Below are 17943 nucleotides of genomic sequence, written 5' to 3'. Positions count from 1 at the left end.
AATAATTTTTGATAGTGGTTATTATTCGACACCTATAAAAGCATAATTCTAGGAATATATGTACATAAATTATCAGAAATGCTCACAAAATATTCAGTGATCACAGGCTTTATTTTCAGAAAAAGTTATTTGTGCTTCCCCCAGCTCGGCATAGCCTTTTAATTTTTGCTTCTGTGATCAAGTACTATATAATCCTCCATACCTTCAACTGTGATTAGTGATTTGTCTCTATATTACTGTAATTGAAATATACATTACTGCATATCGAAACTATTATCCAATATTTGGGAATTTGTTGTTCATAACAGCTTTGCCTACAGCCACCAAAGATAGAAATGGAAAAAAAAAATGAAAAGATAAATAAAAACGACAGAACACAGGCCATGAAATAACACAAGGGGGAAATGCTGACACACGTGTAACATGGATGAAGCTAACATGCTAAGTGAAAATAGCTACTCACAAAATAGACACAAAGGTGTGACTCCATTTAACTGAGGTAATCTGAAGTAGCCCCGCCCATAGAGACAGGGAGTGGAACGGTGTTTGCTGAGGGTCTGGGGAGGGGACAGACAGCGAGCTACGACAGACTTTAATTAGGTGACACCCCTGAAGAACCCCCTGGGCAACTATGAGCAGCTACCCAACAGAAGACTCCTCTTCCACCATGGTCCATTATTTCCTTTTTGCGTAACCTCTGTGTAACCTAAAATTCCCATGAAGTCACATGAGCTTCTCTGCTCCTCCCATGAGGAGGTGTCAACAGGCCAGAGTGTTTATGGGACTCATGTGTGTGATCGCAAGAAGAAGAATGAACGGAAGTCAGGGCTTCTGTTCTATACGGGGTCTAACTGTTTCAACTTTATTATCATATGAGACACGATGCGGGTGCACACTTGCCTGCGTGGAGATCCGAGGACACCTTGTGGAGTCTGTTCTTCCCCTCTACCTTGAGGTATGCCCATGTTTATTATAGTATTGACTACAGCAGTCAGGATTCTGGAATCATCCTGAGTGTTCTTCAGTGTTTGTCACAGGTCCTGCAAGGCCGACTGATTTGAGCTTTGCCATTATAGAGCTGGATTCTCTCAGCGGTCTAAAAAACAAATTCAGGAGCGAGGAGCAGAATGTCGTCTACTCAGAGCTGAGGCAGGGGGGAGTTGGGAAGAGATATTGGTAAAAGGAGATGCAATTTCAGTTAGAATGTTCAAGAGATCTACCGTCCCACACGGTGACTGTAGTTAACAGTGGGGCATATCCTGGAAGATTACTAGCCATATTTGTCGGTCTCCTCACCACAAAGGGTGAGCTCTTAGCTCCATGTAGCATGCGCACTTCAAAGAATCACAAGTGTACAGCATAAATATGCATACATCATTTGTCAACTCATTTCTCGAGCTTAAGAATAACGGAAGAAACAAACAGGTGTGACTTCCTCCAGGTAACTTGGGATTGTAATATTAACGTAGAAACAGCCATCAGTACCCAGTGAGCACAGAGGGACTGCAGCCGGCTGAAGGTTCGCCTGATCCCTCCAGTTGACACCGCCAGGGTGACCTGGGCCACGAAAGGACAGTACATGGCTCTGAGAGTCCTTAGTGTGGCAAAACAGAGGGTCGCAGTGGGTTGCAGCAGAGAGTGAATAAATATGCAAAACAGAGAGAGCTCTTTGCCCCACCTCTTCTGCTTGGCCTATGGTAGGAGGTTAGCTATCACTCGCCTGCATATACATTTACACACACACACACACACACACACACACACACACACACCCCTCTTCTACTTGGCCTATGGTAGGAGGTTAGCTATCACATGCCTGCATATACATTCTCTCTCTCTCTCTCTCTCTCTGTCTGTCTGTCTGTCTCTGCATGCCTTCTTTCTCAAGTCTCTGTATATCTCTCCTTTTCGTTTCCTGATTTCCAATTCCCTCCCTGCCTCTGTGTCGAACTTTTACTTATTTATTTTAAAGGAGAAACACAAACCATTGAAAGGCTGTGCACCTGGCTCCATCATTCAGATCCACAGTTCTGAATCTCCCGCCTCGGGCCCAAACAGCAGATTGCTTTCCAGGACGAGAAATTAAACCCAGCTCAAACCTGGCTCCCTAACAGCTGGGTATTGAGCCATGCTACTCCAGCCGGGCAATTTCACTCCTCCCTTGGAATTTTATTGAAGGGTTCCAAGCAACATTAACAGAACAAGGTTCTCTGTAAGAATATCATATACCAACTTAGTTGTGACATGAATGTCATTAATTTATAAAAATAACATTATGAACACATAGCGGGAAAACGTTCCTCAAAAGAGGCAAGGGAACATTAACCAACAGGACAGAACTATCTTGGAGAGACAGACAGCACAAAGGGGTTCGGTTTGGCTTTCTGGCGAGTTGAGGTCAGGGCCCTATGTCTGCGTCTTCAAAGGCCGGAGGTTTTGGATGAGGCAGCTCAGGAAAGTGTCCAGCCGATTCCTGGACCTATAGGCAATCAGTCCTCCCTTGTTGGCCCAGAGATCCACTCCGGAAGCGCCTTTGTTTTCCCTGTGATACAGCAACTGTGGCAAGTCCAGCCCCGGTTGGGGACTTCGCGCCAAGCACTCTTTCATGTCTACAATGCCTCCACCCATGGCCCTCAGAATGGCGTGGGCGGCACAGGAGTCCCACTTGAACGTGGTGTCCTCTGAGAAGATGTAAATGTCAACCAGGCCTTGGACCACACAGAGGCTCTTGTAGCCGGCCCCCGCTGCCGGGAAGACGCCGCCTCCGCACACTCGCGACAGCGCGGCTTTGACGGTCTCGTTCTCGCTGGTACTGATGACTGCGGAAAGGGGGCGGGAGAGCTCCCCGTCTGAGTTTTCAGTCTGGGTTTCACCGCCCGTCCCTTTAGAGAGGGCGGTCTGCAGGGAATGGATGTTGGTCCCCATGTAGGAGAGGCCCCAGTAGTACTGTCCCGTCCACCTGCAGGAAACAGGTTTAGCTGGTGATTAGCATGCTGGTTTACGCAGGCGCCTTTCAAATATAACGATATGAAGAATGCACAATGCCTCAGAGCAAATTGGGTTTTAATGATCCCCGAGCCTACAAATGGACACCAAGCTACTAATTCTGAGCTGACTGCGAGCACGCAAGCGCCTGTGTTTCTGTGAGAGAAACACCTGACTCTTTACCTTGCCTCCTACCCAGCAGGAATAACACTAATCAAGTGCTGGTGGGATCTCTGACCCCTAGGAACAAAGCCAAAACCCAATCCTGCTTTTGTCATTCAAAGTCTCAGAGGGAAAGAGACAGGTCCAAATCTACTTGTAAATCTCTCACGTCCTCTGACTTATTCCTTTTATTCTGAGTCACTAAGTTCCACTTTGACTTCAAACACCAAGAAAGATGGACTCCTGTTGTTATTTTTGGCAACAACAGTAATAACATCTTTGTCTATCCTCCCCTCCTGTCAGGGGCTCTATTTACAGATGAGAGGCTATCTTTAGGGAAAGCAAGTAACTTGCTCAAGTGGCCGAGATCCTTAAGTGGTGAAACCTGAAATCAAATCTGGTTCACCCCTGAATCTGAGCCCTCCCCCCCCAAGCTGGCCTTGGAGTCCTCTTGTGTCTCTGCAGTGCTGGGCTTACAGGTCACTAATGTTTTAATGACCTTTTAGAACATTACCAAAATAGTTTGAAGAAAACTAGGAAAATTCCAGAAGCTTAAACTTTTAACTCTTAAAGAACAAAGGATTCTTATCTGAAGCAACCCGAAGATGAATGAACACAGGCAATGCTATGTAATAGAAGCTGCAAGTTATTTTCAACGAGAAGGAAAAGGGTCCACCGCCTCTGCTCGGACTCTGCTATGCCCAGGAGTCAGCCCCCAACACAGAGGCCCTGACCATGGAAAGGTGGGGGCAGCGGAGGACCACTTCCACACTGATGCAGGCAGTATTTGGAAGGAGTTAGAGTCAACCCTGGCCATTTCTGACCATCATTCCCCCGATACTTTCCATGTTTGGTTCTGCATTTCTTCCACCATAACACAGAAATTCACCTGGTCACATAGTGGTGGCATCTACCATGTTCCAATGAATCAGAGGACAGCATTGAGCATCAATCTACATGTGTGTTTTGGAGCGGCTTTTAGAAACAGGAATAGGGTTGCTATATCTCAAATGCAAAGCCGTGGTTTCGCCAAGACCGTATTAATTTCTTTTAAAGCATCGACGTGCACTTTTTTTTTTTTTTAAAGCATCGACCCAAGCAAAACCCTGCCAAATCCAGGACTAAAGAGAGGAGGCATCTTAATTCAGCCCTGTGGACTCACAGTGGGAAACCCCATAGAACCCAGTCGTGGGAAGGCCATGTGGAGTGACCGTACTAACAAGCAAGGCTGAGACCGGGTGACCAAAACCGGAAATGTTTTTTTACCTTAGAGTAGTTAGATTCTGAGACGCAAAAGGCTGGTTGATGACTCCCATCAGGGGCACGCCTGTCTGTATGTCATAGACACCAATTAAAATCGTCACACACTGAAGCCCACTGGGGAAGACTCCCTGGTTGGATTTCACATTGGCAGAACCTTTAATATACTGATAGGTTGAATCTGAAAGATGAAACAAACATACAGGCACAGATGGGTTATTAGATCATGGCGGATCGATCTAGGGTTTTTATCCTGTGTAGGTTCCCCTGCTAATTTAGTAACCTATCAGATTTCGTCACTGGGCGCCGCCTGCCCCGAATCATTTCTACTCTTATATATCATTGCTTCTATTACATTCAGTGTATGGGAACTTTGGGAAAAAATGTGTTGTCTTGAGACAGGGTCTCTGTGCAGCACGGGCGAAACTCTAGCTGGAGATCATCCCGTCTCCACCCTGTAAGCCTGAGAACGCTTGAAGAGGGGAGAACATGGCCACAGTCCTGTGGAATCTAATACAGCACCTTGCATGTAACAAGGCCTCTAAGGCAGCTAGGGCTGGGAAGACGACTCAGTGGGTAAAGTATCGAAGGCACGAGGACTTGAGTTGGGCTTCCCGGCACCCATGCAAGATGCCAGGCGAAGCAGGTCCCTCTTAAGAAGCCCAGTGCAGGGGAGGAGGCGGAGATAAGAGGCTCTCTGGGGATTGCTGGACTGCCAGTCTAACGGAATGTGTGTCAGGTTAGGCAGGAAAGGAATGAGAAAGGCACACACGATCTGTGCTGTGTTGTGCTGTGTGCACAGGAGCGAGCGCACACCCACTTAAAAACGCTGTGTGCACAGCAGCGTGCGCGCACCCCCTTAAAACGCTGTGTACACAGGAGCTGTGTGCACAGGAGCGCGCGCGCACCCTCTTAAAACTGCTGTGTGCACAGGAGCGCGTGCGCACACTCCCTTAAAACTGCTGTTTGCACAGGAGCGCGCGCGCACCCCCTTAAAACTGCATTGAAAGGGCCAATAGCTCCTGATAACAACTGTTGCTCATCAGAGGACTGGAACAATCTGAGATGGAAAAGCTTCCAGGGATCTGCCAGACGCAGAGTGGCCTCTCATTGTCATTGTCGTTCATCTCTCCAAGTGCAAGGAAGGAGATGATGAAGCCGGCCTAACAGGGAAGAGGGCCGGCATCACAGTGCTTGTGAGGATTGATCTCGGTTGTCAGCCTGATCCGATCTGGGATCAACTAAGAGGTCTGGATCTGGGCGTGTCTGGAGGTATTATCTGGAAGCACTGTGGAGGGGGCGCAATCCTCTCTCAGAGTGGGCAGAGCCTTCCAGCAAGCAGCCTGGCTGTAAAGAGGCATAAGGTAAAGCGGTGCTGATTTTGCCTTCCTGCTTTCCTCCTTGCTGGTGCAAGCACCTATTCTGCTGCTGCTGCTGCTGCTGCTGCTGCTGCTGCTGCTGCTGCTGCTGTTGCTGCTGGCATCCTTCACTGACATAAACACATTAGCATCTCTGAACTTCCAACACGGACAGAAGACCAGTGGTCTCCAGGGATTCCCCAGGCCTCGGGGCCAACTGGTACTGCTGAGGCTTCCAGTACAGCAGACAGAGCAGCTACTGGCCTCATCAGCATGCGACAGCCGTTGGTGCAGTACCAAGTCCCCTGAGTCAGCACACCGTGAAGGATGTGCCCGGCCAAAATCCCAGAGACACGGACAAACTAAAACAAAGGAGATGGCTTTCCTCAGAACTGTAAAAAACGTCAATTTACTCTGACATGACCAGAAGCTTGGAGGGGAAATTCTTAGTGTTCATATCCAATGCACGGACTGCATGTTATGCAGCTACCTGATGTAAGAAGAGCCGCCGTGTCGTGTTGCGTGTGGCACAGGATGCTGAGAAAGTATAATGTTCGCCACCAGTTGTGTTAAGGAGAATCGACCGGGGAGATGGGAAAGCCGGGAGACGTGAAGTCTCGGGTCCTTGTAGTGTCAGCGCTGTTTCAGAAGCATGTGTTAGGGGGCTGGAGAGATGGCTCAGAGGTTAAGAGCATTGCCTGCTCTTCCAAAGGTCCTGAGTTCAATTCCCAGCAACCACATGGTGGCTCACGACCATCTGTAATGAGGTCTGGTGCCCTCTTCTGGCCTTCAGGCATACACGCAGACAGAATATTGTATACATAATAAATAAATAAATCTTTAAAAAAAAAAAAAGCATGCACTCTAGTGACAATTCTACCACAACAAGGACCAAGGCTTGGGAGGGTTTTACGTCAGCTTGCAGGTCACCCAAGCCCTGTTCAGCCGTTTCGCTTGACTACGGTTTTGACTGTTGCCTAACTGAATGAGTAGCCCATGATTTAAAGCTCTCCCTAAAAACACCGGTTTCGGCTTAGTGTTTTAAAAATCTGAAGATCCAGCCTGTACTCGCAGAGGGCAAGAATCTGTTAGGACCGGGCTCCCTCGGAGAGGTGCTCATCACAGTCACTTCACGTTCTCACGGATTTACCAGGCATTTAAAGATCCGTTAGTGCACACTGTGTGTGTGGATGTGCGTGTGTCACACTGCCGTGTATCTGATGCCCTCTCTGGCCTCCACAGGCACTGCACACACATAGCGTATGAATGTGTATGCATCCGTACACATCATAAAATAAGAATAAAGGAAAATAAAGAGAGTAAGTTCTCTGGACAAGACATGACTATTGTACCTATAAACTCACAGCAGCAGCAGTTCCTATATAAGACCTGCATGAAGCCAAGGTATCCAGACTTCCAGCACAGACTGGGGATTGCTCATGCGGAGCTGCTGGGGGAGGGGTGTAGCTCTTTGTGTATGGGTGTAGGCTCCCATGCTCCTGTGCAGGGCCCACACTCCAGCACCTAACTGGGCAGCACTAGCAGACTTAGTGAGTTTTTAAAAGAAAGCAAGCAAGCAAGAAGAGAAGAGAAGAGAAGAGAAGAGAAGAGAAGAGAAGAGAAGAGAAGAGAGACATGAAATTAGGAGAGGAACACATTTGGGAGGTCTGGGAGGTACAATCATATTTCATTGCACATGTGGGTGAAATTCTCAAATAATAACGATAATGAATGTTCCAGGAGATCTAGACTATTTAGTTCTAATGGTTTCTATTTCCTGGAGCCACCCTGACCCCTCAAGAACACTGAGCACAAATGGCAAGTGTCCCCCACTTACCTATGGGGTCCACCCAAATTCCTAGAATGTCCTGTGGGACCCTGATCTCCAGGGACTCCAGAGTGGGGTCAGTTAGGTCCACATCCTGATGCACCACCTTCGCCAGCGCTTCAGACGCCGGCACGTTGCCATCCAGGACTTTGCTGAGAAGTTCTGCTGTTTCCTCCTCCGTGGACCGCAGCTCCACAGTGATCTTTTCCCCTAGAATGAAGACAAATTAGAGCCACTGTTCCTTGAGAGTTCCGGAGAGAAGACCAGACCGCGGGAGGCAGAGGGGCAGCAAGGAGAGTGGGCAGCTGAGCTCTTGGGTTAGGTGGGTACAGTATGTTTACAGCACTGGTTAGGAAACCCTGCCAGGATCCCCTGCGGCTCTTTATAAAGCGGTGGACGCTAATGGCTCTGTGGTCTCCCTCTGGGTGGAGAGGTTAGGCTCCAGGACTCAGCCTGCTCCCCCAGAAAAGGATCTCCAAGGGCAAAGGTTTGTATTCAAGGAACTCCACACAAAAGTTGAAATTCTTCAGCTCCAATAATTATCCTGTTACCTAGATTTGTCTTTTGACTTTTCTCTGTCCATGTTGGAATGTTACTGGGAAAGACATAGGTCTTATCCACATACGGAAATGCTTCTGCTTCCTTCTGTAATGCTGATTTTAACAAAAATATTGTTTAGACTCAGGAGTATCAGATGAAACACAGTAATCTTTGACTGCAAAACTTAGTGGCTCAAAAATGACAGACAAAAACTCTCCTCGGTGACAGCCGTTGGGAACCAAATGTGAGCAAGCCACCTCTCCAGCAGAAGCGGAGTGAAGAGGCAGCTGGATTCCCAGCTCTTGAAACATGCACCTTAGGCCCCTGGTCTGGAAGCTAGCATCTAAGAGAAGAGAAAAAAGGGAGCTGGGAAGGAGGCAGAGTTAGCTAGACATGAGAGCACGTACCTAAAACCCCAGCACTGGGGAGGTGGATGCTGGAAAATTCAGACTTTAAATCCAGTCTGGGCTACGTATCAAGTGGAAGGTCATGGTGCGTCACACGAACCCCTGTCCCCACAATAGCGGAAGCACCACAGACTAACAGTAAAGAGTGAGAGCTAAGATGGCTGTGGTAAGACATGACCATAATCCCAACACTCAGGAGGAAGGCTTGGCTACCTCATGAGACCTTTTTAAAGGGATAACAAAAGTAGGCATACAGATGCATGCTCCGACCTGCTCCAGCAGGTCCAACCAGCAGCCGCTTGGTTGGAAACAATACTTCACACACCCCCTAGATACTGAATCTTCAGAAAAGCCTGAGGTCGTGATACAATGAGCACAGCTCATGGCCCAGTGGGAATCCATCACAGCCGTAACTGAGGTTTTGCTTGTGTCTTCGGTGCTGGAGATTCAGCCCCGGATCCCGGGGAATTCTGGGCAGGCATTTCACCCTAGAGCTGCATCTCCAGCCCACAGCAGCACCTCTGAGCCACCACGCAGCAGCGACTGAAATATGCATGCCACTTCCAGCTTACTAAACGCCAAGGACCACTCAAATGAGTAAAGCAAAGGACTCCTGCGCTAAGCTAAGTCTTCGTCACACTTAGGGGGAAGTCCACGCTCCTGCTGCGACCCACCCCATTGTAGTCCCAGTTGGTACAGCAGCCTCATTCCTGGCTCCCTGTTTCTCTGTCATATTGCAGACAGGAAAAAATAAATGTAGAACAGCTTTTGCCTCTTTAGTTCTAGACAGATGAAGCATTAAATTAACTGTTTATGAAACAATCAAATGTAAGATTGTAAATTAGGATGCATTGTGTGATACTCATAATAGTTACTTTTAACTTTTGGAAGTGTGAATAAGATTTCTGTCTTCTTTCCTGGAGTCAAAGGAATGTGTAAAAATGTTTATATACATAGAAATGTATATAAAAAGCCAAGGGAGTGGTTCATGCCCGTGGTCTCAGCTACTCTGGGAGTTGAGGTGAGGAACGACTTGAACCAAGAGCTTGAGACCAGTTACAACACAGCAAGGTACCACCTCGAACAGAACAACAATAATAACAACAAAATATAATTAAAAATTTGGTTCGGAATGGTGGGGTAGGAGGTACTTCAATTTATGTGTTGCTTTCATTGGCTGATGAATAAAGAAACTGCCTTGGCCTTTTGATAGGGCAGAACTTAGGTAGGCGGGGAAAACAGAAATGAATGCTGGGAGGAAGAACGGCAGAGTCAGGAGAAGCCATGGATCCTCTGCCTGAGACTAACGCCACCGGTTAGAATCTTTCCCAGTAAGCCATTGCCACATGGTGATATACAGATGAATAGAAATGGGTTAAATCAACATGTTAGAGTTAGCCAATAAGAGGCTAGAGATAATGGGCCAAGCAGTGATTTAATTAATACAATTTCTGTGTGGTTAATTCGGGGTTAAGCTGGCCGGGCAGCCCAGATGAACAAGTGGGCCCTCTTCCCTGCAACAGAATGGAAACTTCTAGTTAATTCAGCTACCTTTACAGAGGTTCTGAGATGAAATGCAGAGGGTACCGGAGCAACATCATTCATTACTTCAGGACTGAGGGATCTGCTACACAGTTAGCCCAGAGCTGTGCTGTAGAGTCCAGGGTGTCCCCAAATGGGTTCAAATCCCTGCCCCGACACTGTCCGCTCAACTGCATAGATAAACATCTTTCTAGGGCATCAACGATCCCATTAGATTTTCAAAAGGCTACAGAATTGTCCCAAAGGCTAGGTCGCAATGGCTAAAATATTGAAGATTTAAACTTAGAATGAATGATTGCATGGGCTGATAAATTATTCCAAGAAACCACCTCACCTCTCTCTAACTCAAACGCCATCCTATTCTGAGGTAGCGCCTATATAAAGCTTTACATTTAAGCATGCGATGCTGTTTATACCCCAAAGTTTTCCTAGCATTCATTTATTTTATGTTCCGAGTTAGAAACTAGAATACTATGATTAAGTTATAAAACACATTAAGGTTCTTCTACTTACCCAAATCATTTGTAAATTCATTGGATTCTTCGCCAAAAATTTTTTGCCCCAAGCCTGGAAACTGAATGAGTCAGAGTTTGAAAAACAAACCCAACAAACCCCCAGCCCCACAATCAGTTCTGAAGAGCGTTCCATAAGTTAGATTTGAAACTCCAAACTTCCAAAGTAGGAGTCAGCTTGAGCATGGGAAATGAAGCCAGCTTCGTTCTGGGCTAATATTGATTCTGTCTATTATTTTCCTATTCCTTTGCCAGTCTAGAAAACGTAATCCGTGACTGAGATCAGGCTTCCTTACGTGCTGTCACTTCTGCTGGAGTGCCACAGGGCTGAACAGTTATAGGACTGGGATGCCACAGGACAGGGGACATTTATTAACCCTGCTCCTAAACACCAGCCTGTGAAAACTCATGTTATTGGCTATGTCCTTAAAATAATTTCATTTAAAAAATTTTTTTAAATTTATTTTTGCACTTTAGGTATATGGGCACTTTGCATATATGTCTGCACACCAGAAGAGGGGATCAGATCCATCATAAATGGTTGTGATCTGCCATATGGGTGTTTGAAATCCAACTCATGTCCTCTGAAGAACAGTCAGTGCTCTTAACCACTGAGCCATCTCTCCAGTCCCTAAAATAATTTCTAAAGGTACAAAAATACTAGAAGGTAATCTTAGATTTCATTTTCATTTTCAGATAATATCTCTGTTGGGAGCAGTGAGACCCCAGATCCTGAATTTCTTGTTTTCCCCTGATCTGAGTGCCTACAGCTGCTCTGAGCACGAGACCTTCAGGAGTTCCTGATGGCAGGAGAGTGGTTTCTGGTGGGTTTGGCTGGGGCGTGGCTATCTCTATATAATGCCCCTGAACACAATAAAGGGGGCATTCTTGGGGAATTCAAGGATGACCCGTGTCGCTGTCTGTCTGTCTGTGTCTGTGTATTTTAACCTCCAGCCCCTTGCCCGAAGCTTGGTAACTGGGTAAAAGCGAATGAAAAGCAGACACAGGGGCGCAGTGCGCGGCACATCTCTGCACCTGTGGGTGTGTCAAAGGAAAAAAAGGAGAAAAAAGAAAAAGAAAGAAAACCAGTACTGTAGGGACCTATGACGTAAGCGTATGTATAGAGTGAACGGGAATTGAGTGAGACTTTCCTCAAATCTCTATGTCACTGTTCAGATGGACAGTTTCACTCCTGGCCCTCAGAAGATATTTTTTTGTCTCAAAATACGTGCTGACTCCAATATTCCTGCTATTTTCAGGGAAGGGACTGCCTCACACACTCGAACATTCCCAGATGCACAAAACACAAGGGCCACACCACCTGCTATTCTTTCTTGCTTTTGCAAAACAGAACCAGGCCTACAAGGGCTGGCAATCTGCCAGTTCCCCCACACCTGTTCACAGAGCTCTTTAGAGGAATGCAGGCAGAAGGGGTCTGGAATAAAAATATCTAAAGCAGCTCAGGTGGAAAGTATCTGTTTCATAAATTCCGGCAGTCGTTCATGAATAATTGCCCAGACTTGCTCTAATGCTCGGGGGGGGGGGGGGAGTGAGGGGGGGAGGTCACATATTAACCCATAAAAGTAATGTTGATACGTATTTAATCAGGTTGCTCAACCGGCCCTTGTGTATAACTGTCTCCATCAGCAACAACAGAAAACAAGCTTCCTTCACTTAGCTTGCCAAAGCCAGGTAGAAATAGGGCACGAAGAAGAAACAGTCTGTGGAGACTTTACGTAATTTATGTACTCTCTTCTCACGCCTGTGGTCAAGATTTTACTTGGTCGTCAAATTTAAAAATTCATTAAAAATATGAAAGTGGTTTTTTTTTTATTTTCTATCATAAAGCTCCATTCTTCCAAATTAAATTAAAAAAAAAAGAGGTGGGGGAAGGGATCATATGAAAGCCAACAGGAACCCCAGTGGCACACACTCAGAACCATTTCCTATGTTCAAGAGCTGTCACACACTGTGCTGTGTAATTTCAGGTCACTAATCCAAGCTCCCTGTGACACCCGGATTGCAGTGGAATCACAGTTCTTACTAAACTATCACCGGGTTCACCAGCGAGAATTCGCGAAGCCAGGGGCTCACATTTACATGTGTCTGCTGGCATCACTGTTAGGATATTAGGACAATAGCTTCTTCTGGTCACTTCCACACTGAGAACCACAGTCACTGACTGTCATGACCATATTTTTATAGGAGGAGCAAAAAGGATTTTTACCCAATCCCAAGCCCCGTAACCAAGGCAGACGTTAGACAAATAGTGAAGAGGGTAAGCTGGGACTAAGGAGTCAAAGCAAGTGAGACCCGCAAACCTGCAAAGAGACGCCAGCAATCCTCAGCGGCAAGGATTTTTGTTTTGGGGGGACCTTAACTGTGCTCCGTCATAGAGAAAAGGAATTATTAACAAGGAGCTCATCAATAAACAAGAGTCGACTCTATGAACTCGTGTTAGAATTGTGAGTCCCCTCCATTTTCAATTTTCGATCAATTTTCGATCCTTCATTGATTTCCCGCAAAGACCATTTTTGTAGTACTGTAATGAAAATAAGGGAAGACCAGAAGGTGTTTGTTTGAATCCGAGATATCCTGAGGGTCAGTAAAAGGCCGGCTGTTTACTCAGAGTGGCAGAGGCAAGCGGCTCACAGCCACCTTGGCCCTGACCTCTCACCTTATTCTCCATGTTCTGCTTTACGACTTCCTGCACCAGCACGTCCGCCAGGGTCTTGAAGTCCGCTGCAAACTTCTTGTTCTTCTCTGCATCTTTCTTCTCCTGCACGAGCAACTGGAAGAGGGCCTCCTGCTGCCGGCACGCCCGGGCAATGTTAGCAGCCTTCTCGGAGACACAGAGCAGTTCCCGGAGGATGTCTGACATTTCTAAAGGTTCCCCCGCCCTCTAGCTCCTCTGGCTCCTCTGGCTCTCGGCTGGAAAAGCGCAAGAATGTGAAAGAGAAAGCGGTCAGAATCAGGGTGCCTCTCCCACTAACGCCCCGCTGGCAGCAACCTGTCAGCAGGGCTGAGCTGCCAGTGGACACCATATTTTCAGGGTGCTGACTACTGAAACTTAGTTCTCAAATCTTGTAAAAACAATTACACTCTCAAAAACAAAACAAAAACCATTACCCAAAGAATTGAATTTTCAGGGAAAAAAAAAAACCTTTGAATAAGAATCTATATTGCAAAACCCTAGCAAGACGGAAGTACCACGGTGTCAGAGGAAAGCCAGATTCTTCTAAGGACCCTAATCATAACACAGCCGTACCATGAAGATTAGCACAGCACTCTCCGTGAGAAGGGCGAGGGTGACAGTCACACTGCCACCTCCATGTGGTAAGCGGCAGAGCTGCAAGCATTGGGCCCTGAGGCCACTCTTGGGCATAAAGCATCTCACGGGCAACTAGGCTGAAAAGAGTCCAGAGCCAAGTGCCATCCTCCACCAAAAGCAGCCTACACTACGGCGTGAGGGGAAAATTGCACCTTGCCAGGACTTGAGAGTTCTGGACTCTGAGAGCCATGTAGTATGCATTCATCTTTCTGTTCTTCCTTTCCTCTCCCCTCTCCTCCCCTCCCCTCCCCTCCCCTCCTTTTCCTTTCCCTTCTCTCCCCTTTCCTTCCCCCTCCCCTCCCCTCTCCCTCTCTGCAGCCTTGACTGTCCTGGAACTCTTCTCTGTAGCCCAGGCTAATCCTGAATTTAGAGCTCGACCTGCCTCTGTCTCCCAAGTACTGGGATTAGAGGCGTGCACCGCCACACCTAGCAGCGGACGTCTTTCTACTGGGCCTCCCTGGACAGGCTTCCAATTAGCAATGGGACTCTTGTTCAAAGTGTGAACCGTTCTGCTTCCCTTCAGAGAGAACAGCCAGCTGTGAGGATTATCTGCCCTGCCCTGCAGTTCCGGAATGAAGCTTAGGGGGTTGAGTAACTTCTAAAGGGTTGCACAAGGCTGAGAGGCGGGCTCAGGATCGCTTGCACACAACACTAGGCTTCTTCATTGTTGCAACTGTTTCCTCTATTAAAAGAAGCTTGAGGCTGGGAACCCACTCAGCCGTGAAGATGCTGACGCAGGGGCGTGGCGAGCTGTTAAAGTTAGTTTGTCTAAATCTGTTTTCCTTATGGTCCACTGCCTGAAGAAAGGTAGGAAAAGTGGGTAGAACAAGGAGATATCCCTCTCGTTCTTCTTCTTCATCCCCGGTCATCATCTCTGGAGGTCAGCAGGAGGACAGATGCTAACTCTGACGCTGGGCGCGGAAACACACAGGTTCCCAAGGAGCCGCTAGCATTTGTACCAGATCCCCTTCACCTCTCTCATCAGTCAGTACTCTAAATCTTAGCTTAATCTGTGGTGAGAAAATAAGAATTAAAATATTTTCATACAAGGTAGACTAAAATTATTTAAAGTAAGGGAAGACTTTCAAAGGAACGACATTTTTCTCTTCTCTGAGGCAAGTTTGGTTCTCACGCTGTCCGGGCTGCCTTACACTCGCTTCTGTACCTGAGTGTTGATGTCCCAGCCTCCCCTTCCCGTCTAGGATTGCAGGTATGCACTAGTTTCTAATCTACTTTCTACTGCAGGAATAATTGCCATGGCAAAACCGACTTAGAGAGGAAAGGGCTTATTTGGATTATACTTCCTGGTCATAATCCACCCCTTAAGGATATTCAAGGCGGTAACTGAAGCAGGACCTATAAATGAGTGGTGTTTCATAGCCTGTTCCCTGGCTTCTGCCCAGCTAATTTTCTCATAAAGCCTAGGACAGCCTGCCTAAAGACAGCACCACCCACGACAGGCTAGGCCCTATGTCGATTAGCAATTGAGAAAACGCCCCACAGACATGCCCATAGTCCAGTCTGATGGAGGCAGTTCTTCAGCTGAGGTTCTCTCTTTCTAGATGCACCAAATGGACAAGAAAAACTAACCAGGGCCACCACATCTATCACCTTGTATATGAGCTTATGTGTTCTGGGGAGGTTTCAAGGGGTATGTGGGTGAGTGTGTGTGTACATGGGTGTGCATGAAGGTACATGTGTACGTACGTTCATGAACACATGGGTTTGCATGCGTGTGTAGATCCGGGGTTGATATTTAGCGTCTTTCTTAAACACTTCCCCACTTTATATTTGAGACAGGGTATCTCATTTAACCTGAAATCTACAGGTTGATTAGACTGACTGGCTAGCTAGCAAGCCCCAGGGATCTACCTGCTTCTGCTTCCAAGTGCTGGGATCAGGAGGCATGTGGTACTGTTTTATATGGGGGCTGGGGTGCAAACTCAAGTCTTGAAATTTAAGGAGTCTTTTCATTGTAATGAGGTTTTTTGTTTTAGATTTTTTTTTTAGGGGGGATGTTGCGTGTGTATGTGTCCGTGGTACATGTGTGTGCAGGTGCATGTATATGTGCACACATGAGAAAATCAAAGGTCAACTTTGGCTGTGTCCAATTGCTCTGTACCTTGCTCTTTGAGCAGGGTCTCCCACTGGATCTTGAGCTCAGTTGCAGTGTGTCTGGCTGACCCTGAGTTCCAGGAATCTGCCTGTCCCTTCTGCTCACCCCAACCCCCCAGCTAGGATTACAGGTGTGTGCCCTCACCATGCTCAGCTTCCTGGGTCCTGAGAATCAAAACACAGGTCCTTGTGGTTGTGTGGTAAGACTTCACAGAATGAGCCATTGCCTCCCACTCCCATCCCCTGGGTGTGTTTTTGTTTGTTGGGTTATTTTTTCATTGCCCTACTTCATTTTTTTTAAAGTATTTTTCCAACTATATTTGAAAATCTCCCCAAAGCCAGAGACTCTAGTCTCTGATATCATGACACAATTTTCTGTCTGTCTTTATGTGTATAGATAGATAGATAGGATAAGATATATATATATATATATGTATATATATATGATAATAGATAGGATAATAAGATATATATATATGTAGGATAATAGATAGATAAAAAGATAGATAGGATAAGATAGATGGATATATATACATAAATAGGATAGATGGATATATATATATATATATATACATAGATGGATAGATAGGATAAGATAGATGGAGATAGATAGATAGATAGATAGGTAGATGATAGATAGATATGTGTATATTATATATGCATGGTTTAGTCTGAGATGATAAAGAATGAAGCCTGTTTTGCTGAAAAGTCGTTGGTGGGTCATTCCAAACCAAGGCTACCAAGAAGCTGCTTCCACGCTTACCGTGTCACCACCAGGCTGGCTGCTAGAGTATCAGCTACCTGGAAAATTCCTCTCACAGAAGTAAACTTCTTGACCACACAAGAAGGACAACCTATCCCACTTTTACTATTTGGCCAGAAGACGGGGGACAGAGGGGTGGTTGTGTTGGCTTCTCTCTGGAGATGAGGTAAGGGTTGTGCTGCATTCCTCCCGCATGACGGCATTGAAGCCTTGACCCCCGGACCTCAGACCGTGGCTGTGCCGTCCCATACATTGACCCATCCTCCTGCCTGGGTTCAACCAATCATGAGTGGGAAGTAGTTGACAAAATGTGTGTATGAGTTTGAACACACACAATCATTTCCCTATCATGCCCTAAATGCAGAAATGAAAGAAAGATGTGTTGCATTCTTTGATGTTGCATTTGTTTAACTCTGTGAAGCTGTGTTGCTGTGCCTGTCTAAAACACCTGATTGGTCTAATAAAGAGCTGAATGGCCAATAGCAAGGCAGGAGGAAGGAGAGGCAGGGCTGGCAGGTAGAGAGAATAAACGAGAGGACAAATCTCAAAGGAGGAGGAAGCAAGAGAAGATCTGGGAGTGAGAGAAGGAGGGGGACTCCAGGGGTCAGCCACCTAGCCACCCAGTGCAGCATGAATAATAAAAACCCAGAGACAGATATTGGGGTTCAACCTGAAGATCAGAAAACCAAAGCAGCCAAGCCACTAGAGAGCTGTTACCTCTCTGAAATCTCCAGACTGAAAGAGTGAGATCCTGTCTCATCACACCTTATATTCCTCTCTAGTGCTGGGATTAAAGGTTTGCACCATCAGCACCTGGGCCTCTATAGCTAACTAGTGTGGTTGCTGGTATTAAAGGTGTGTGCACCCACTGCCTTGCCTGTATGGCCGACTAGGTGGCTGTTTTGTATTCTGATCTCCAGGCAAGCTTTATTTGTATTTATTAAAATACAAATGAAATATCACCACATCACAGCAAGCCATGGAATAAGAAGAAAGAAATACAGAAATATAAAAGCCCAGAAGCAAAAGATAGACAAGATAATTTAAGAAAAACTTGGCTAGAAACAAGCCAAGCTCAGGTCAGGCATCCATACGTAAGAATAAGCCTCCATGTGATTTATTTCAGAGCTGGTTGGCAGG

General features: G+C 46.5%; 1 protein-coding gene across 3 annotated transcripts in view; it reads right to left on the bottom strand.

The window, feature by feature from the left end:
• Positions 1-2145: 2145 nt before the first annotated feature.
• The window catches only part of Inpp1 (inositol polyphosphate-1-phosphatase), a 30009-nt gene continuing 14211 nt past the window's right edge, over positions 2146-17943 (bottom strand). For 2 of the 3 annotated variants that reach the window (XM_038315428.1, XM_038315430.1), the window contains exons 2-6: positions 13272-13525; positions 10596-10656; positions 7603-7803; positions 4414-4588; positions 2146-2959 (exon numbers count right to left, since the gene is read on the bottom strand). In XM_038315428.1, coding sequence (XP_038171356.1) covers positions 2407-2959; positions 4414-4588; positions 7603-7803; positions 10596-10656; positions 13272-13475 — 1194 coding nt within the window. In that variant the 5' untranslated portion in view covers positions 13476-13525 and the 3' untranslated portion in view covers positions 2146-2406. Of the gene's footprint in view, positions 2960-4413; positions 4589-7602; positions 7804-10595; positions 10657-13271; positions 13526-13862; positions 14132-17943 lie in introns of those variants that run through there. The other variant, XM_038315429.1, reaches the window with a different exon arrangement.

This window comes from Arvicola amphibius, chromosome 18 (assembly GCF_903992535.2).
Source record: "Arvicola amphibius chromosome 18, mArvAmp1.2, whole genome shotgun sequence".
In the NCBI taxonomy this organism is placed as follows: domain Eukaryota; kingdom Metazoa; phylum Chordata; class Mammalia; order Rodentia; family Cricetidae; genus Arvicola; species Arvicola amphibius.
The sequence above is the reverse complement of the archived record's forward strand: the minus strand, read 5'-3'. Positions and strand labels throughout refer to the sequence as shown.